At 37.1% G+C, this 23,303-nt stretch overlaps 1 protein-coding gene across 13 annotated transcripts in view; it reads left to right on the top strand.

The window, feature by feature from the left end:
- The window catches only part of Pde11 (Phosphodiesterase 11), a 232,146-nt gene that overhangs the window by 93,761 nt on the left and 115,082 nt on the right, over positions 1-23,303 (top strand). For 2 of the 13 annotated variants that reach the window (XM_034978577.2, XM_069504883.1), the window contains exon 2: positions 9,185-9,416. The exons of 10 other annotated variants lie outside the window; for them this stretch is intronic. In XM_034978577.2, coding sequence (XP_034834468.1) covers positions 9,359-9,416 — 58 coding nt within the window. In that variant the 5' untranslated portion in view covers positions 9,185-9,358. The remainder of the gene's footprint in view (positions 1-9,184; positions 9,417-23,303) is intronic. One more of the 13 variants, XM_034978579.2, reaches the window with a different exon arrangement.

Consider the following 23,303-nt stretch of genomic DNA (forward strand, 5'->3'; position numbering starts at 1 on the left):
GTACTTCCAGTTGACCTAGAATCATGAAATTTGGCAGGTATGTACCTACCTACCTTACCTTATAGCAGACATAAGGGGAAAAATCTGAAAACCGTGAATTTAGGGTTACATCACACAAAAAAAAATTAGTCATGAACTAATAATTAGTATTTTCAATTTTCAAAGTAAGATAACTAGGTATATCAAGTGGGATATCATATGAAAGGGCTTCACCTGTGCATTCTAAAACAGGTTTGTTATTTATTTTTATGCATTATAGTTTTTGATCTATCTTGCGTGAGCCTGACTCGCACTTAGCCGGTTTTTTTCCCTCAAGAAACAATATTATAGAAAGCGATTATTTGGACTCTTTTTAGATGATGGACAGTTATTAAGAATTACGGTGCAGCTGACTCCGAAGATTAAGTTACCTTGTCGTTTAGGGATCCCCTGCATTCTGGACTGTGATCAATAGTGGGCCGATTTGTTGATATGATGATGATGAATAATGAAAGACTTATTCTAATTGCTTTGAGTAGGTAATATACCTACAGAAGTCGGTAAAGTTACTATACGCGTAGGTGTTATATTTTATTGAATTTCTCCTTATCTGCACTGATAACCGTGATAAACATGAACCGCTGCTGTTTTGTTTGAAACTTGCCTATTTTACTATTTCAACATAAATTACGTATAAATTCTTTATGCATCAAAGTAATAAAAAGTTACTTTAGTATTTAATAATTATAACAAAACAATGGCAATATATCTAGGATGGCAATGACCATCTCGACATGTCGCGTACTATACTTGATTTGAGTACTATTTTAAGTTAATAATATTATGTATGCTTAGCGTGATAAAGTCTCGTATTTATTATGTTGTACATATATTACTTTTTATTAGCATATTAGACCATAACATGTTAACTCGGCCAATAAAAAGTTTTATTACTCTTAGTACAATATTCCGACATGTGCTAACCATGTTACTTTATCATGAAATAATCCGTTCTACTTATTATAAATGCGAACGTGTATATCTGTCTATTTGTTAGCTTTTCACGGCCCATCTGTTTAACCGAATCGATTTTGACGAAAGGTAAAGAGATAGCTTGCATCCTGGAGACGGACAAAGAATACTTTTTATCCCGGAAAATCAAATAGTTCCCACGGGATTTTTAAAAACCTAAATCCACGAAATCACGGACTTCATAAATATAATATACCTATCTACTATTTAAATACACCAAGCGCAAGAAACCCAGATCCATACTAATATTATAAATGCGAAAGTGTGTCTGTCTGCTAGCTTTTCACGGCTCAACCGTTAAACCGATTTTGACGAAATTTGGTACAGACGTAGCTTGCAACCCGGGGAAGGACATGGCTACTTTTTATCCCGGAAAATTTACGAGTTCCCACAGGATTTTTAAAAACCTAAATCCACGCGTACGAAGTCGCGGGCATCAGCTAGTTTACTATATTTCAGCGTTTATTAAGAGCATCGTAGTCGGGTTTTAGTTTTGAACTTTTTCTAAATAAGTTTAGATAAAATACCTTGATAGACTTATGGAAGAATCCATACAAGTATGTACTATGTAGGTACACAGCATGGTAGAAATCTCGTTACCTACCCCTAATAATATAGGACAAGCTTACCCAATATGGCTTCCATAATTAAGTTAGGTATCAATTCAATTCTCGTTATAATCAAAGTAACTTCAGTCCTATAGTTAAGTGTACCTACCTAATGGGCAGATTACACCTACCGAGTAGTGAAGCGAGACAGTAAAATGTCACTCGGCCGAGACAGTGCTGTGGCTGAAAAATTGCGGCGAAATTGCACTCGTTAAGTGTTTATACCAACCGAGTACTCGGCCGAGGACACTGACTCGCCACTGTACTCGGTAGGTGTAATCTGCCCATAAGTAATGATTTTTTGTTAAATTAGTTTGTTCGGTTGAACTGATTTTGAAGCGACTTTGACAGGCAGATATAGGGTTATAAGGTCTGACCTGCGTATAAACGGGATTTTTGAGAAATGTTCCACGCCCTGTCGCGGGCAAAAACTAGTTATACATAATACCTATAGTACGCGAAAAGTTGAGAAGGCAATCGGGGTATGAGGCGGGGGGATGGACGCCCCGTGTACCCGCACGTCACTCGCACTCACCTGCACCGGGCTAGCGCGGGGGCTGTGCCGGTGTGGGGGTCGTTCCCTGGCCGATTGCCATCTCGGCCTGTCGCGAGATATACATAGGTATATACTTACCTATGTAGGTACTAATTAATAAATTAATTGGTATCGAGTTCGATAAAGTACGTGATTTATGATTACAGTTACAGATCAATTTATTATTGTAACAAGCGAAACGCAAAACAGTTGATTATGTGTTCGTTAGGATGAGACGTACAGCAGTAACCTTAGTCATTAATTACTATTTGTGATGCAGTCGGTCTTTAGCCGTTTAGTGTTGCCATTGAGCACTTTGTTAAATGTTCGGGCTGGCCTGAATCACAGAGTGAGGAATCATCATCATCATGATCAACACGAAGACCATTTGATACAAAGTGTATATTTTGCACTTGCATCCGGAAGTCAGACATAGGCTACCTACAATTTATTAGATTTTTTTTAAAACTAGTAAATCCATCCGTAAGTTCTAAATTCTATATCATCATCATTATTAATCTATTACCAGCTCACTGCAGAGCACGGGTCTCCTTTCAGTATGGGAAGGTTTTGGTCATAGTCCACTACGCTTGATATGTGTGGATTGGCAGACTCACTTGGTATGCAGGTTTCCTCACGATGTTTTCCTTCACCGTTGAAGCGAGTAATATTTAATTTCTTAAAACGCACATAACTTCAAAATGTTAAAGGTGCGTGCCTGGGCTCGAACCCCCGATCTCTCGAATAGGAGGCGGACGTCCTAACCACTAGGCTATCACGGCTTATCCGTATCACACACCGTACTGATGATAATGTGGGATATAGAACGTGGATGCCTGAAATCTGGTAGTGCGCATGTATCGAAAAGATTCATGGCAAAGTTCAAGCCAGACAAGGAAACAAGAAAGGGAAATAGTATTAGAAGATAGCTAAGTGAGACAATGAACTGACAATGATGGTGTGGTGTCGTTCTGATCTGGAAGATCTGGAAAGATCATTTTAGCAAGTCGGTCACGTCAGTCATACCAGTAGACAGAAGTCCGCTAAGATTTTTCCTTCCCCGAAGAAAAAAAGTATGAGTAGAGCCGCTCCATTTTAAGGGTTCCGTAGCCGAATGGCAAAAAACGGAACCCTTATAGATTTGTCATGTCTGTCTGTCCGATCTAGTGAGTAGTTTTTGATTTATCGTGCAAAATGTCGATAAATACGATTGTACTACGGAACCCTCAGGTGCGCGAGTCAGATTCGCACTTGGCCGGTTTTCGTTTATTATTGCGATTTTAAAAAAAAGGTCATGTCAGTGGTAAGTAATATGCATCAAATTTTATGCATGAAATGAAAAACCGGATTTAACTAAAAGAAAAAGTTTCAAATCCATAGTAATTTTGTCTGTATAAGTCATGCTTATTGCTATTGCGATTGCTAATGACAATTATATATGTCTCATTAACATCGAAATGACGTCATTTTGACGTATATTTAAGTAAAAATATACCATCAGCTCGAAACTTCAGTCTAGTGCTGACGTCACTAAAATGGCGGTCACGCACATTAGCAATTTGCGGGACTTAGAATAGGTATATTACCTACGAGATACTTCTTATTTGAGACGCCGGCAAAGGCACTAACCTTGCCTTACTTTAATAATAATTTCGTTAGCAATGTTAGCATGCAAGTTTCACATAATATTATACATACCAAATACCAAAATCCGTGAATATTTGTGTTAACTTATACCCAAAATCTTTGACTAGATCTTTTCATCACTTATTTCGAAACTAAAATCCAAGGCCAAGTTTAACTCGCGTGTTTACCAAAACACGTTTGCCATTGTAGTTTGTTGACTTATCACATCGACCCCAAGGGAGAAACCCCGATTTTCAAATGCTATTTGATATGTCACTTGAGTTTTTGGAAACAAGCATCTTCTAAATTGAGTTCCATATTAAATTGATCTAGGAATCTATTTAGATCTAGGAATTTTTATTTTTATTTCGTATCATTTTAGTATCGATTTAGTTAGCAAAAAAACGTTAGTAAAACAGTATATTTTCCTAGCGCTATCTATTGGTTTACTCGTATTTTAATAGTATTCTTGAAATAGGTTCTAGTAACTATCAATCCATGCTAATATTATAAATGCGAAAGTGTGTCTGTCTATGTGTCTGTCTGACTGCTAGCTTTTACGCGGTCCAACAATTGAACCGATTTTGATGAAATTTGGTTCAGAGGTAGCTTACATCTCGGGGAATTTCGGGTTCCCACAGGATTTTTAAAAACCTAAATCCACGCGAACGAAGTCGCGGGCATCCTCTAGTTAGAAATATTCAGTAAGTAGTAAAAGAGAAAAAAGTTGTCCAAAGTTCATTGACTGGGCGAATGTTTACTAAGCCATAGAGCGAGGTTACATCGATCGCCATTACACGTAGGTATTTAAGTTAAACGACGACGAGACGGAAGCGATCCGATAGAGCGATCGAAGCGACTTTGCAAGAATTCACCCAGATGCCATTTTGCTTTAAATAATACTAGATAATGCCCGCGACTTAGGTTTTAAAAATCCCGTGGGAACTCTTTGATTTTCTGGGACCAAAAGCAGCCTATGTCCTTCCCTGGGATGTAAGCTGACTCTGTACCAAAGTTCATCAAAATCGGTTAAACGGATGAGCCGTGAAAAGCTAGCAGACAGGCAGATAGACAGACAGACGGACAGACAGACACACTTTTGGATTTATAATATTAGTATAGAGTATGGATAGTAGAGGTGAATTATTAGCTTTTGAGTGTCTACTAAATGGCACAGAAATAGTTCTTCCAGTAAAAGGTGAAGATAAGCTCTATGTGATGTGTAAAAAAAAGCCTACTTCGATACACAAACACTAAAAATTGAAAAATAATTTAATTTATTACCGAATATATTATGTATACAAGAGTTAATATAGTTCCATAATAATATTTTTTGGTGCCGGTGCCAATTAGCTTTAGCTGCGCGAATTGTCTAGACTTCATATTTTTATGAGACTCCACAATGGCACCTCAGTGTACCGAAGTCGGCTTTTATTTTTTTTGTAAAAAAATTTATTTCACAATTTTTTGTGACCCCATGGTATTAAAATATGCTATGCCTGGTTAAAAATCTACTGTTTACTAAGCTATTACACTGATCGCGAGCAATTTACTCTTATCCGTTGAGGAGTTCCATTATCTATCTTCGAAGATGTTCATCGGATCTTCACCAAATTTAAATGGGACCAACTTTGAAGTATACCCGTTCAAAAAAAAAAGAATTTTCAAAATCGGTCCTGGCGTCTTCGAGTAATCCGTTAACATACATAAAAGAAAATAAAAAAAAAAGATTCCGACGAATTGAGAACCTCCTCCTTTTTTTGAAGTCGGTTAAAAATATACATCTGTGCAATTGCGCGAAATGGGTATTTTTGCATTTTTTTTCAGCCACCATATGAAACACTATAAAAAGTCCGCGCACGTTTTTTTTTCTCTCGGAATTCTGCTAGATTGGTCCATAGAAGAAAACGTAACTTTAGAATTTAGAAATAACTTTAGATATGTAGATGTTATTTGTATCAGGTGCTAACATCAATTGGGTGACTCAACAGTTGTACCTACCTCTCGTGATCTTGATTGACATCGTCCTAATCTATATGGCAGCCAGTCGTATCGTATTATATATAAAAAAATTTTACAAAAAAAATAAAAACCGACTTCGTTACACAAACACTAAAAATTGAAAAATAATTTAATTTATTACCGAATATATTATGTATACAAGAGTTAATATAGTTCCATAATAATACTTTTTGGTGCCGGTGCCAATTAGCTTTCGCGAATCGTCTAGACTTCATATTTTTATGGGACTCCACCATGGCACCTCATTGGCACCGACCCCAAAAAATATTATTATGGAACTATATTAACTCTTGTATACATAATATATTCGGTAATAAATTAAATTATTTTTCAATTTTTAGTGTTTGTGTAACGAAGTCGGTTTTTATTTTTTTTGTAAAATTTTTTTATTTCACAATTTTTAGTGGCCCCATGGAATTATGCTATTACTGGTTAAAAGTCTACTGTTTACTAAGCTATTACACTGATCGCGAGCAATTTACTCTTATCCGTTGAGGAGTTCCAGTATCTATCTTCGAAGATGTTCATCAGATCTTCACCAAATTGAAATGGGACCAACTTTGAAGTATACCCTTTCAAACAAAAAAAGAATTTTCAAAATCGGTCTAGGCGTTTTCGAGTAATCGGGGAACATACATAAAAAATAAAAAAAAAAAAAAAAAAAAAGATTCCGACGAATTGAGAACCTCCTCCTTTTTTTGAAGTCGGTTAAAAAACCTACAGTGATATACTACTACAAACTCCATTCATGAATGTCATTCAGCGCGTGTACACATGAATATAGAGGTCGATTTACGTTACCCCATGCCGGGGCCGGCCGTGACACGGACGGGGTACGGTCGGGGCACGGTTAAGATCTATAGCCATAATTTTGTATGAACCATTTCATAAACTGGGATGCCTCGCCCCGTGCCCCCGTCCGTCGGGGCGCAGACTGCCCGGTGTACCCTGAATTAGTTCATACAAAACCGCTGATTCTGTTGTTTTTCTCTAAACTAAATTTAGAGTATCTGCATCTTTTTATTTTTAATTATGAACATGAACTAACAACTATACTTACTAACGTATTTTAACTTTCTCTGTTTTGTACCAATGCTCCAATTTATCGAGCGTTAACAAAAGTACACGAAATTGTGATAGCAAAAATGTATTTAGTTACATATTTTGTTTTCGTTAGGTGTCGCATCGCATATTTATAGTACGATTTGGATATGATAATGTATGTATGTGACAGAAATAGATCGAAAAACAATATTATCTATTGTTTTGAACTCTCATCTTGAATACATCAATTTATTAGCGTTTTATTGCTTATGAAATAAGATACTCATCGTCATTTTTCAACATTTTGGTTTAATAGCTACCATTTCTCTGCATTTACATAATTATTATATTATTCGGCATCCGACTCGACGTTGATTTCATCGACATGTCGCGCATTGTCACCACTGCGTGGTTGCGATACACGACCGAAGACGAATGTCTGAATAGGTATAATTCCCGACAGTTAAATAGTCGCGTCTGACCGTGCAAGTGCGAGCTCGCGCAGGTATTGTTCCACGTGCTCCTGTACTGTGTATGGGTATAGCACTCACACTAATGCAAATGGCGAATGTGGGGTGCAGCGTGGCGCGCGGGCTGGTGTGTTCCGCTCCCTCACCACGTCGCGCGCCCTGTTGACGCCTAAAAATGCTATTGCGACGCCAACGTGCGTGCCAACTGCCAGCCATCGACATTCGACAAATACGACAGATCTGTGCCAGCACATGAAGTTTCTGACAGCGAAATTTTTTTTTTAATTTTTTTGTATGCCAGTGCCACACGCATGCGATGGCATTTCCAGACGCAGCGGGTTGAGCCGCCATATTGGTGCTTTAAGTTCTGTTTTAATATTCTGTTTGGATAGCAAATGTAAATTCCCAAAAGGATAAGCCTGCGTTCGGATCCGTGACTTAACCGATTCCAGAGGATCTGTTGCTAATATTATATTTATTCGAATAAAAACATAAAAGTCTGTAAGGCGACCTTTTTGTTGGAGCGATTTGAGATTTGATACTTAAATTGCTATAGCTACAGTTACTTGTGCATAATATACTCTTCTTTGAATATGCCAACTTCACGAAAATTCCTTTCCTAGAGGTTTTTGGTATCACTGAAAACTGGTTCTAAATCGGTTAAACTAGGAACGAGAAAATTACAAATACGAACAGAGGTATTTAAATACAGGTCGAATTAGTCGACTTTTTTGGAAGATGCTTAAAAAATGACGCGGTATTTGGGTCATTATGTAGCAAAAAAAAACAATGTCAACAAAGTAATAAATTACTTATTAAAAATGTATTGACGAAAAGAGCAGAATATAAATTCACATATTTTTGCCAGTACCTACCTACCCTCAACATCCGAAGCCCCCATTTTTAAGATTAAAATCTGCATAACTGATGTCTTTGTTGTTAAGAGGCCCCTAAAGAGATGCTTCGCGGCCGATTTTTGCTTTCGACTCGAGATTAAAGTTGAAACCATATTTTGTTACTGAATATTTTATTTGAAATTTTATAGAGACGACTTCTTTGGTTTTGAAAAATTATTTGATAGATTTTCATTAGAGTTATCCATAACATTCTCAAAGGTGTATGAGGTCTGCCAATCCGCACTTGCCCAGCGTGGTAGATGGCCAAAACTCTTCTGACTCTGAGAGAAGATCCGTGCTCTGTAGTTAACCGGCGCGCGGCGATGGGTTGCTTTTGATGATGATGGTGACATGTTTTCTATTTAACAAGCTGATATGCTCCGGCGTTTATGACTAGAGAATAAAATTATGATTTTACTTAAATTACAGCATTAGTTACTGTGAAATAATTTTTTTGCGTAAAATAGGGAGGCTATTAAGTATAATAATTTGTTATGGGATAATCAAGATAATTTTACTCCAATTATAGTGCCTACAATACAAGTAGTCAAATCCTTAGAAATAGAAAGAGGCCTAGTCATGTTGTTTGCCTTTGCTCAGACTTTACTTGAGTTAAAATGAGTCAGATTTCGCTGACATAGATCTGTCTCGTTTTCAACTTGTTTTAAGCCTGAGCAAAGTCAATGCTCTATAGTCTATAGATCTCAGCCTTAGTCTATGGCCGCGACTACACTTGTAAGTTTTACTCACGTAAGTAGCTTACGTAATTTGATTGAAATTGACAACAAAACAAAAGTAAATGACTTTTATAAGAGTGTTTACATTAGTAAAGTAAGTAAAGTTTCGTGTAAGCTACTTACGTAAGTAACATTTACAGGTGTTATTGCGGCCTATGATCTGCGTAAACAGCCATGTTTGCAACTTCAGAGTGGACTACTTGTTTTGCGATCACTTTAACTTATGTTTCGACAGTTAGTATCAAAGTTCAAACTATCATGTCTTAAATCAAAGATATAAAGGTATGCTGAACAAAATAGTGAAGTGAAATGAAGTGTCGACAGTCGATAAATCGGTGATCGATATCGGGATGCAGTGCCAGTGAGTGCGGCAGCGCGCGGATGGGTTCGAGTAAGCGGTAGCGCCCGCATGGGGCAGACGGCGAGCATGTGCCGCCTTCACGGATCATGTCTACACCACAAGAAAAGTACGTATCTAGTACATAGTACAATACATGCCGTATTTCCCACAGAGTGGCGTGCAGTTCATAGAGGCATTAAAGCACTGTTTACTCAAGTTGAAATTGGTTTTGAGTTTTGACTTATTTTTCATCATGTCAGTTGGTGAATAAATAACCTAACTAATGTCTAGCCTAGGTTCGAATCCTATGCACGCCAATGGCCACAGACATGTAGAGAAATACTCTTTGCGTTACGCGCACAGTGTGAATGAAGTCATATAGAAAGTAGGTAGGTCTAGGTACTTACTTTATTATAACAAATACACTAGGAATAGCAGGATTTTAGGTTTTTAGGCAGTTTAAACTGTTTGTTGGTGAGTCAGTCCTCTCTTAATATGTATTTTTTTAATTTAGATACAAGTTAGCCCTTGACTGCAATGTCACCTGGTGGTAAGTGATGATGCAGTCTAAGATGGGAGCGGGCTAACCTGTTTTTATTAAACCCATGCCTCCTTGGTTTCGTACCGGAACGATAAATCACTTGGCGGCACGTCTTTGCCGGTAGGGTGGTAACTAGCCACGGCCAAATCAGCCCAGAAATTTAGAAATTACAAAATTTCAAACCCTTGCCAGGAATCAAACCCGGGACCTCCCACTAATAAAAGCACAGTGCTTACAACTGCGCCAGGGAGGCCGTGCGATGCGACATAACATCTATAAATCAAGAGTCGATAAAACAATGAAGTTAATGATATTTTAAATATTCAAACGGTTTCTAATAGCACAATAAAGATCGTAATCACTGTACGTAACAAAGAATTTGGCAGTCCCATCACTCGCGGGCCTACACATTAAATAATTTATAGAAGTGGCAATGACGAGAAAGGAATCTTCCATCGAATAATGTAAAAGTAACTCCATGAAACGACCAATTGAATACACAAACATCTGACTGAGACGCTAATGTGTTAAGTGAAAGCTAATATTAGACCGTTTAAATACTTGTCACATCACTATTTATAGCATCACTACGGGCTATTATCGTTTTATTACAGTTCGCGCGAAACAAGTTGTACAACCTGAACATAAGGTGTATTACTGCGCATTGTACAAAGCCAGATTTCAGCTGGATTTGTGCATTTCAACCTTAAGCCGTTTGTGCACTCATCCGTGTTCGGTGCGTATCCGTGATACTTCGAAGTGACCATCACACAAATACGTACATTCTATTCGTGTTTTTTACACGGATAAAATGAGCTCGGTGGCTATCACTCAGTGTTGATCACTGAGTTAGCGAATCACCTTGTAGACCATCATCAAAAAATGGGATCAACTTGTCGGCATATTATTTCAAAGATTTGAAGAAGCTGTGAAGTAAAGTAAGTAAAATTGACAAAAAATACGAGCCTCCACATTTTTTGAACGCTGTTTTAGATTTACAAAAACTCAATTATCTAACTTCTCATTGAACTGAATAAGGAAATTGATGTTTGACCCGTATCTACGCACAGATGTCAAATAGATGCAATCAATCAAACAATTATCTAATCGAGATTGTTTCTAAACAATTGTAATCAAGAGAATTTTATTAGTTATGCAATCACGGCGCCTTCTACATAAATCTCACTACACTTCACCTTTTTTTCTATTCTTCTTTTTAGGGTTCCGTACTCGAAGGGTGCCAATGAGACCCTATTACTAAGCCTCCGTTCTCCGTCCGATTTTGCACGATAAATCAAAAACCATAAAAATAAATAAATATCTGTTTTAGAATGTACAGGTAGAAACCCTTTCATATGATATCCCACTTGGTATATTATTAATCTTACTTTGAAAGTTGAAAATACTAACTAATTGTTCATGAACACATTTTAATATATTTTTTTGTGATGTAACCGCAAATTTACGGTTTTCGGATTTTTTCCCTTACGTGTGCTACAAGACCTACCCACCTGCCAAATTTCATGATTCTAGGTCAACGGCAAGTACCTACTCTATAGGTTACTCTTGACAGACACGACAGACAGACATTGAAGTGATCGTACAAGAGTTTTCTTTTGTGCTTTTGAGGTACGGAACCCTAAAAACAAGTTTCTTTAATATTTGTTAGCTGCTTTAACGAAAAAGTAACTCTACCTTCTGAACAGCGCTACCTTGGTGCGTTTTAATAGCCTCGTAAAAGGACATCCATAAAAATCGATTAAAATCATTATTATCAACAGAAATGAGGGTATCCAAGCAGTTACCATTTATACGATACGCGAGTATATCTAGGCAACTACCTACGTGGTTTACAACGCTATCAAACAGGCAACTGATAGTTGTGTTTATTACCTACAGTATGGCCGGCTACTTCCTATATCGTATTTATTGGCCATAACCTGGCCATAACACTGCAAGTCCAGTTATGAAATTTTTAAAAAGCGTCGGTTAACATTTTAAGGTTTTCACAATAGGTACTCGTTAATACAACGCGTATCGCGTCTATACTATTAATTGACGGGATATTTTGAATTTATAGGAAAAATATTAGTAAAAAGAAAAACTTAGACGTCCTGCTTCAAATATATATCTCAAACAGGACGTCCAAGTTTTTCTTCAAATTTAAAATATCCCAACAATAATAATCGTAATATCTTTCTCATACCTAATTTATTTTTTATCATTGCTTAAGTATGATTATAGAGTATATATTAGTTTATTTTATAAATATAATATGGTATTATATATATATTATTTAATATATTCATTAGTGGTTCATGTATTAGTATGTAGCAGTTATTTGAATATATGTATATTATAATTAATTATATTACACACCACCTGCAGTCTGTTTTTCCTCATATTTTCCTATTATTAAGGTTGCCTGGTAGTGATCGATTAGTGATAAGGCCGCCTTTTGTATCCTCCTTCTGTCTGTGTTTTTTGTTATTTTATTGTAATCCTTCCTGTGGTAGTACAAATAAAGTGTATAATAATAATAATAATAATAAATCGGAGTTTAATTATATTATTGTTAATTTTTCTCGCATAGCAACCAATCGAATTAAAGTAGATAGATATTCTAAATTAAAATCAATCCTTGGTGAAAACCACGACGACGTTTTTACAAGAAATCTGGATTTTAACACCGGTTTTTAGCAATCAATTCTGGATACATGATTCAGAAACATAGCCTTGCCTTCTTAATTGTTTTCGTCGTAAACGATTTTTCTGTTGAGATGCTATGTTAGAGCGATGATCTGACCTGACTTTATTTCAGAGCTCAAACAAGTAGTAGGCACTAGATATTGATATCGACAGAGTGATACCGATAAGTGATATGATAAAGTAAAACAACAAACATAGATACATACCTACTCTTCCTATATTGATATTATATTCATAGGAACTACTCCTATCCAGATTGGCACTTAAGCCTTTGAAAGTGGCGTACTTATACTCAACAACTGTTCATTTTATCTTTCGTTTCTTATCATATTATGAATCATTTTCAACAATGTTTCTCCATCAACTTTATCAGCGAGTAACATATAAGTGCCACGTTAAATCGCAGTCCATACGCAGCATACTTTCATCTTTTATATATAATTTTATAAACTTTTTATTTCACTGAAGTAAAACAAATATAATTGTTGTCATCATCATTATATCAATCTACGGCTCACTAGTGCTCTCAGATCACAAGCACGGGTAGGTATCCTCTTGGAATGATTTTAGTATGTCAAAGTACCTATGTGAGATTACATTTTTTTTTGCTCAATCTAATCATGTTTAATGCATATTACATAGGTAAAGATAAAGCGGTGATATTATTGTTCCCTGCAGAACTCCACGTGTAGGACACAACATATCTTTGGTTGGGATGGTTGGGTTAGCACTTAGCAGGTTTGAAAATGAAATAACTCGAATGTAATAACTGAATTCTTGACATCATAATATTATCATTTTCAAAGACGATAAAATAATTGCAACTATGCGTTTGCGCTCGTTTAATTCTCCATAATTGCACCCGAAACTATTATAGCCTTAAGACTGTCTTATTATAAAGTTCTGACTAACAAACTTATTTTTCAAAGCAATTTAAACTTAGCAAATTATTTCTCAGTGGCTGCTAAATCACGAGTGAAAACTTCAAAGCTTTGAATTAATTTTGGAACTGAAGGATCATTTAGTTAGATATAATTAAGTGGGTACTTATATAATTAACTATTTGGCTTTTTTTTATTTTAAGGTACTATTCTTTCTAATTGCTTTAATTAAGAACTCTTTTAATGATAATATCTCCTGATATCTAATCACTTTTTAGGGTACTGATTTCTTAGAATCAATACGGTACATAAGGCTAGTATTGTGGCTCCATATATAATGTCACAGCTTAACGAATATCTAATGTTATTGGAACATGAAACCTGTATTTATAATTTATATGGCTTCGCAGAACCAACTTCAGTAGGTACCTATTGTTGAAGAGAATTTTACTTAGCTATTCTACAAAAGCTCTAGATACAGTGTTATTAACCGTCTACAGACGACTTGTATTATCTAGGAAAAACTATTGAGTAAAATATATAAGCTTCTGTAGTCCATCAGTTTTTATCCTTTTTCTTCGCCGTTATTAATTTTGCTAATATTATTGTTCGCGTTAAAAAGAAAGTTTTCAAAGCAAGCTTTGTCTTTGAAACTGCTTGATTATTCATGCAAGCTACAATAACATCAACGAACGGTGTAGTTATTTTTATAAATTGTTTTAGAACAACCCTTTTGCGAAGTTCGTGCAGAATTTAATGGCAGTGCTTTGTGATTTCGCGGTCGTTGTCTCAAACTTTCATTGACGTAGTTACTACTTGTGCACTTAGACAAGGTTCCCAACCTTTTCAGTCAATTTATAAAACTTTCCGAATTAAATTCCAATTAGCGGCTTAAACATAAATATAGATAGTAAAGTATTAATTGTACACCTAGGTAACTATCCATGCCTTTGTTGTAGTTATTGTAAGTATAAAATAACCCTCTAAAGACATGCAAGTCCTTTGTGGAATCTGTTAAGTTTACTTATGTTCATATTTTTTGTACGATAACTAGTAGGTACCTAGGTAACTCCTTGACTGTCACAAATGGTGACTGATGTGATGAGTGACGATGCAGAGGGGTAACCTGCAAAGATTACCAATCGTAGTTTTTGTCAAATCCATAGTCCTTTTGACTTTTGACTTGACTTTAATACATAAAACACTAAAAATTGAAAAATAATTTAATTTATTACCGAATATATTATGTATACAAGAGTTAATATAGTTCCATAATAATACTTTTTGGTGCCGGTGCCAAGCTTTAGCTGCGCGAATCGTCTAGACTTCATATTTTTATGGGACTCCACAATGGCACCTCATTGGCACCGACCCCAAAAAATATTATTAAGGAACTATATTAACTCTTGTATACATAATATATTCGGTAATAAATTAAATTATTTTTCAATTTTTAGTGTTTGTGTAACGAAGTCGGTTTTTATTTTTTTTGTAAAAAATTTTTATTTCACAATTTTTAGTGGCCCCATGGAATTATGCTATGACTGGTTAAAAGTCTACTGTTTACTAAGCTATTACACTGATCGCGAGCAATTTACTCTTATCCGTTGAGGAGTTCCAGTATCTATCTTCGAAGTTAGATGTTCATCAGATCTTCACCAAATTGAAATGGGACCAACTTTAAAGTATACCCTTTCAAACAAAAAAATAATTTTCAAAATCGGTCTAGGTGTTTTCGAGTTATCGGGGAACATAGATTCCGACGAATTGAGAACCTCCTCCTTTTTTTGAAGTCGGTTAATAAAAGGAAAAGCTGCTCTCCTACTTATTACAATAAACTTAAAATTAAGTTCGGTTGTGCGGTTTCGAGTTTCCTAGAAACCTGATTTGATAAAATATGTTTACGGTTTTCCCAGTACCTATGAACAGTAGTTGCTTATAGAAAATATATTATTTGTATATCACAAGTTATTCTTTGGCTTGAATGCCGGGGGTTATAGGCAAGAGGGGATTCCCTTGCCTATGGTATTCTATCCGTTATGGCAATTTTAGTTACATCATATTAATAGCTATCTACATGCTAAATTTCAGCCGGATCCGTCCAGTAGATTGAGCTGTGCGTTGATGTGGCGTTGAAAGATCACTCAGTCATTCAGTCTGTCAGTCAGTCAATCAGTCAGTTAGCTTTTCCTTTCATATATATAGATTACTTGGTACTATGAGTAGACGCATGCGCTATTGCATGCTTTTTACGAAGTTAAAAGCGCACCATCCAGTGTAGTTTCGCCTTTATTTGTAGGGAGCTTCATATTCGTGCGTTTTCTTGTGGAGACCTTGGGGCCGTGGGGCCCGGGGGCTCAAGCTCTTTTTGAGGATATTTCGAAAAGGGTTATTGAGTCAACCGGGGACCCGAGAGCTGGCAGCTAACTTGGTCAAAGAATTAGTTTGGCCATCCAAAGGGGTAATGCTGCCAGCATCTTGGGTACAATGCCTCGCTGCGGTCGGTGGTCTCGATGAGGTTTTAGAAATTAGATTTAATTTAGTTTTAATTTAATGTTGTTTTTTTTAAGATTTATGTTTATAAATAAATTATCCTTTTATCCCACTTAGTATTGTACGTAACTTACTTAAATAATAAGTATTGATATAGGTACGAAAAAGATTTTCAGTTCGGTCTTGTATTACAGATTGTTACTTTATACATAATATAACACATACATATTGTAAGGCCTTGATCTTACACGTTCCAATTTGTATCAGTTTATGGAAATTACATTTAAGTATAATATGACGATAGTTTAATTATGTTAGAGATAAGATTATTAAATGTTTCTTTTATTGCTTTTAAATGTTTAATTTAAATTAACAAACATACATAAAACAACGTATCACGCTGTGTGCAAATGCTTTACTAAATATTATGTTTCTAGTAAAGCCTGTCTTGATTTTTAGGGTTCCGTACCTCAAAAGGAAAAACGGAACCCTAATGGGATCACTTTGTCTGTCTGTCTGTCTGTTGGTCTGTCAAGAAACCTACAGGGTACTTCCCGTTGACCTAGAATCATAAAATTTGGCAGGTAGGTAGGTCTTATAGCTGTCATTCGGGGGAAAATCTGAAAACCGTGAATTTGTGGTTACATCACACAAAAAAATTTAATTGTGGTCATAAACTAATAATTATAAGTATTTTCAATTTTCGAAGTGAGTGACTATATCAAGTGGGGTATCATATGAAAGGTCTTCACTTGTTCATTCTAAAACAGATTTTTATTTATTTTAGTGCGAGTCAGGCTCGCGCAATGAGGGTTCCGTACTACAGTCGTATTTTTTCGTATTTTGCACGATAATTCAAAAACTATGATGCATAAAAATAAATAAAAATCTGTTTTAGAATGTACAGGTGAAGACCTTTTATATGATACCCCACTTGATATAGTTATCTCACTTCGAAAGTTGAAAATACTAATTATTAGTTCATGACACTAATTTTTTTTGTGTGATCTAACCCTAAATTCACGGTTTTCAGATTTGTCCCCAAATGTCAGCTATAAGATCTACCTACCTGCCAAATTTCATGTTTCTAGGTCAACGGGAAGTACCCTGTAGGATTCTTGACAGACAGACGGACAGACAGACAGACAGACTGACAGACAACAAAGTGATCCTATAAGGGTTCCGTTTTTCCTTTTGAGCTACGGAACCCTAAAAATGTCACTGTTTCGGAGTAGGGGTTGATTGAAATGGGAAATGACCCAAGTAATTATGACAAAGCTTTAAATTCCAACAATTGATTGAAGAGTTTATATCGAGAGTATCGAATAAAAGCTAGATAACGTCACGCCCAAATAAACTGCCTCGTGAAACGGCGTTTGTTTTTATACGCCATAAAATTCTCTCCAGTAAATATTTTAAAAGGAAATTAAAGTGATATACCTACCCTGGAGACACTACGGTTTTTAATCATTTTGATCTTTATTAAAGCTTTGTTTCCAATAACATTTACTTTAATGTAAAGATTTTTTTAATGAAAATATTACAATAAAAGTTAAAGCTAACCTTATCTAATTACTATACAAATCATGCCCACGTGGAATGATTTTTTAGTTTAATATTCTTTATTGTACACCAAAAAGAAAAGACACAAAAAGAAACATGTAAAAGAAGAATATACAATTAGCGGCCTTATCGCTGTGAAGCGATCTCTACCAGGCAACTAGGTTGAAGAGGATTTAAAGGCTAGTGAAACTGTGTTTAAGGTGTACGTAAGTTGTTAGGGAACATAAAGATAATAATTATAATACAAGTAATATGTATATTAATAGGCACAGGAATGCCTAAATAATAATATATAGATAAAGATATACATAGGTACATATATAATACATAATATAATGGTGCCAAGAATACTGACTGCATTTCCGCGCTGGACAGCCAGGCTGATCCGTTGCGCCAAAAAAAATGAGCCAGCCCTTCTGTCACCAGATGAGGCTATTAATCGCGGTGAAATGTCTCGTAAAAAATTTTTAGCACTAAGACTCCATGGCCCCAGGGTCTCCACGGCAAACGGAACAAAAATGTAACTCTCGATAATAGAGGCATACTTGCGCCGCTTGCCGTTTTCAGCTGTTTCTGCTGCGGCTCCCGGTCTTGATGCTGATGATGTAAAGATTCATTAAAATGTTCTTCAATTTATGCAATTTTAGTAGGTATTAGGTAAGTATACCTATTGTTATACTCAACCAATCTAATTATATAAAATTAAAAGGTGACTGTCTGACTGACTGACTGACTTGATAGATAGTAACGCACAGCTCAAACTACTGGACGGATCGGGCTGAATTTTAGCATGCAGATAGCTATTATGACGTAGGCATCCGCTAAGAAAGGATTTTTGAAAATTCGACCCCTAAGGGGGTGAAATAGGGATTTGAAATTTGTGTGGTCCACGCGGACGAGGTCGCGAGCATAAGCTATTATGTTCTAAAAGTCAATGGCAATTACACTAACCACAATTCTTAGTATTATTCCATTCGGCTCAACAAGTGATGCGTGTAAACGTATTCATGAACACACATGCATGTAGAAGTATAAACTAAACAATATATTACAAGCATGTGATTGTTCCAACCAATTCGCTTATTCAAGCGAGCATAAGCTAATTACTTTATAAAAGCTGAAAGTTTCTCTGCGTATTGTCACTAACACAGGGAGGGAAGCTTTTAAAAATTACAAAGGTCTGGCTCTCAGGGGCTCTTAGTCCATGTTATCAGTATCACAATCAGACATCTGTAGTACGTCAATGTGTGGGCGACCGGCCCCGAATGGCTGTCGCGTCAGCGTTCAAACTCATAAACGCAATTTACTACCAGTGCCCAGTTTGAGGGAGTGATGTCGATCGACAGTTTAAGCACCTACGTCCTACCCATTAATTTGTATAAACAACATGATCTGATAACGCAATCAGCTCTCGTTTAGGTGTTATCGGCAAATCACTGTCCATATTATAATCACGATACTGTGTATTTTTGGTTTGTCCTTCAATCACTCCGCAATGGATCGACCTGATTTTTACACTATACTTTCTTGGAAAATGACATAGGCTACTTTTTATCCCAGAAAATCAAAGAATTCCCATGGAATTTTTGACAATCTAAATCCACACGGACGAAGTTGCGGGTATTATAAGACGTCCGAATTAAGAATAGGAAAGTCTTAAGAAGACTAGGTTATTATAGCATGCAAACGGGGTCTTATCGCTCATGGCGGTTATAAGATGTCATAACCACCATTATTTTAGGGTTCCGTATGTCCAGAGAAAAAAGGAACCCTTTACAGGCATAGCCAGTTGAAAGTACTAAACCTAAATTTTCTTTGCGATATGTACCCTATTGTTGTTGTAGGTAGGTACTCATGGAAAGACGGGACTCGAGAGGGATTAGTTGAATGGAGTATAGAACAATTTATTATTATTGGAAGCAATTTTCCGTCGGGAGCTTTAGTCCACGTGAATTCTTATAATATTGGTGTCATTCACATCTATTGTAAGCCCATCAAGAGTCATTCACCCCTAGTGGAAATCAAGTGGAAAGCATGAAATTTTCTACGACGAAAAACATATATTGAAATGATATTATTCAGTGACATTTTTTTAAAATCAGATACAAGTTAGCGCTTGACTGCAATCTCACCTGATGGTAAGTGATGATGCAGTCTAAGATGATAACGGCCTAACCTGGCATAGATACGGAATCATACATTGATTGTACGTTTCTTGAGCGAGAAAATTCATGACGGTGGGTGCTTAAATACAGTTTGTTGTTCGGACAACCTGTTAAGACACTTGTCATGTTATGATGTCATCATCATGATCAACTCACCGCTGGCTCACTACCGAGCACAGGTCTCCTCTCAGAATGAGAAGGGTTCTGGCCATAGTCCCTCACGCTGGCCATGTGCGGATTGGTGGACTGTTGTGGTTGTTAAAATGCGTCCTCAATATCACCAATATCTTGTACGAATCATATTCACTACCCATATTATAAATGCGAAAGTGTGTTCGTTTGTTGGTTTGTTGGCTTGTCCTTCAATCACACCGCACCTGTTTTTTTTTGCATGGATATAGTTGAAGACCTGGAGAGTAACATAGGCTAATTTTCATTCCGAAAAATAAAAGAATTCCCATGGGATTTTTGAAAATCGAAATCCACGCGTACGAAGTTGCTGGCATCAGCTAGTAGATAATATGTTTCATACACGTGCTATGCTGACACGAGGAGTGATTTAAGGTGGGGGATTAGGTTTCTTTTGATCCATATAACACTGTTTGAAGTTTGATATCAGCTTTATCCATATTAGTGAAGATCAAACACGTTGTTGTAACAGAACATCTCTACAAATGACGACAAGTAAAAACCAAAGAAAAATAAATACCTACGTATATTTTTTTTTTTTTTAATACAATAAAACTTAAAGCTAGCCTTATCTAATTACTATATAAATCATGACCGCGTGGAATGGTGCCAAGAATACTGGCTGCATTTCCGCGCTGGACAGCCAGGCTGATCCGCTGCGCAAAAAATGAGCCAGCCCTTCTGTCACCAGTTGAGGCTATTAATCGCGGTGAAATGTCTCGTAAAAAATTTTTTGCACTAAGACTCCATGGCCCCAGGGTCTCCACGGCAAACGGCACAAAAATGTAACTCTCTATAAGAGAGGCATACTTGCGCCGCTTGCCGTTTTCAGCTGTTTCTGCTGCGGCTCCCGGTCTTGATGCTGTCTTCCTGATATGACACGGGGCCAATGTGTCAACGCAAGTTGCGTCCCACATTAGCGCCCGTCCCCGTTCCCAGGGAACCAGCGTCAATCCATCAGGTCTCTTGCCATCATCCCGACTAATCCCTGCCGGCTCAATGAGCGCAGGAATATTTATGGTGGCAAGAGCTCTTTTAATTGTATCGTTAAGAGAGCCATGCCTAAACAGCCTACCGGAGCTCCTTTGGCAAGAGAGTCCGTGGATTCCAAATTTATCAACCTCTTTTCCACACGGACATCTGTGCTGATGGCACAGTGGTGTTCCCAATCTGAGACCTAGAGCCACACGAAAACTTTCGTTATCTAAAAGTGTGCCGAGATTTTTTGATGGCAAGCATGCAGCCAATACCCAGATTCCTTTTCGGATAATGCTAGAAGCCTGGCACGATCTCTGTCACTTGTAAGATTTTGAACCAAATTCGTATGTGTCAGTTGAACCAATGGCAAATCCCAAAGTTTTTGTGTAGTACGTTCCTTCGGGATGTCGACATTGGGACATCTGACCTTCCAACTCTCTAGGGCCTCTGTGGCATAGGTCAATGATGAATTGGATTTGAGAATTTGAGAGCTAAGCTCTTTTATACTATGCACAGAGGACAGAAAAGCCGGAAGAGCTACACTGGAAATTTTCCTCACGCCGATGCCACCGTACTTGACCGGTAAAGTTGCTTGGTTCCAGGAGTGCTCATCAAAAGTTAAATTTAGAATTTGTTCTAGTGTACTTTTAAGGGTGGCATCCATGTTATCGAGTAGTCCATGAAATTTCCAAATTGGGCTCGCGCGGAGAATGTAAATTAATTTAGGTACAAAAAGGCAATATTTTAGGATCGAAAATGCAATGTGAGAATTTAGAGTGCCCAATTTGTCGGTATTAGCCGAAAATGTTCTGACTTTTTGATCCAAGAGTGGTTGTATGGATTCATTATAAAGAGGAGCACCGAGAAGGCAAAGTGAACGTTTATCAAGTATTTTAATATTAGGTGAAATTTCATTGAATAATTCAGAGGCCAATAGAATTCTTTCTTGCGACAGTTTTTCTGTAAAAAACAATTCGCATTTCGAAAAATTAAGTTCTAAACCAATTTTCCCAAACTGTTGCTTAATATGATTAAGATCTTTTAGAACGTCATCCACGTTGCCCCCAATGGTTCCATCATCAAGATACCATATGTTAAATTTAGATGTTAAATTTGAGATATGGTTATGGATCCCTAAGCTGAACAGGGCCGGACCTAAAGGATCCCCCTGCTGAACGCCTACAGAAGACTTAATATCGCTATCTCCAAAGAATAATTTAGAAGCAGAGCTGTAACATTGCCAAACATATGGGTAAATTTCAGGAAGTTGCGTTGAGACTTCTGTCAGCAAAGTTGCCCTGTCCAAAGAATTAAAAGCATTCTTTACATCTACTTTCAGCAGTACCTCAACCTCGCCATTCGTTAAGAAAGTACGAGCCGAATGAACTGCTGCTTCACAACCTCCTTTACTGCCGAATCCAACTTGAATAGGTTGGAATTTATCCTTTAGGGTAGAGACTATGTGACTACACGCTAATTTTGACGCCAAACGGCGAAAAGTACAGCCAACAGCGATGGGACGGATGCCACCATCTTTCTTATTGAAAGCACAAAGCCTCGCGCCATAAAGGAATGGTAGAAAGGATGAATTTACCTCGCCAGATAACATGAAATTACATAGTCTGGTAATGTCGCTCAGTAGCGCCTTGCCGGCGTCCCCAGCAGTAACTCCCACAAGATCCTTAAGATGTTGTGGCGTTATGCCGTCCATGCCACCAGCAGAGCCACTAGAAAACGACATTATCGCAGCGTAAGTTTCTTCATCCTTTATCTGTAAATAAGAAGTGTTAGAAGGTGGATCTGGCAGCACAGAATCGGTATTTGGTAAGGGATGCTTGTCACGTAAGGCTTCCAGCGTTATATCATTGAATGGAGCCAGTGTATCACTAGAAAACAAAATGCGGGCGGCGTTTTTAAGATCCCCATCCATAACCTTGTTTTCCACAATTTTCTTCAAATTGTAATTTTGTGTTCGAAATGAGCAGTCAGGGATTGGAAAAACGCGATCAGCCAAACTATTTTTTTTTAATTTTGTACATAGCGACCCGATTTCTGACTTATTAACATAGAAATGTCTATATGCAAAAAAAAAGAGGTTTTGCCAATCTAAAAGTGAATTTGATAGCACATTTTGGATTGTATGTGATAAGGATCTAGCTAACGATATCCTAGCTCCTCGCGGAATGCGTTTTATTAATGGAATATTTTGACTGTATTTGGATAATAAAATTTCAAATGGTACCTGGTTATCGCTTCCTGATTGGGTTTGATCGCACATCAAATTTGGGCAAGTAAGAGGCCGTGTAGGCGGTCCGTGACAACGTGCGATGTGAATATTAAGGCCTTTGCGACCCTTAAACTGCCTGCCATCGCTACAGTGGGGGCATTCTAGGTATTCACCTTGAGAAGCACTGGGGTTCATACTTCGAAACACGTAAAAATAAAAACACTAAAACACTACACAATAGCGTCTATAAGCGCGCGGAGCCCCGACA

The sequence above is a fragment of the Maniola hyperantus genome, chromosome 19 (genome assembly GCF_902806685.2).
Source record: "Maniola hyperantus chromosome 19, iAphHyp1.2, whole genome shotgun sequence".
Taxonomy (NCBI): domain Eukaryota; kingdom Metazoa; phylum Arthropoda; class Insecta; order Lepidoptera; family Nymphalidae; genus Maniola; species Maniola hyperantus.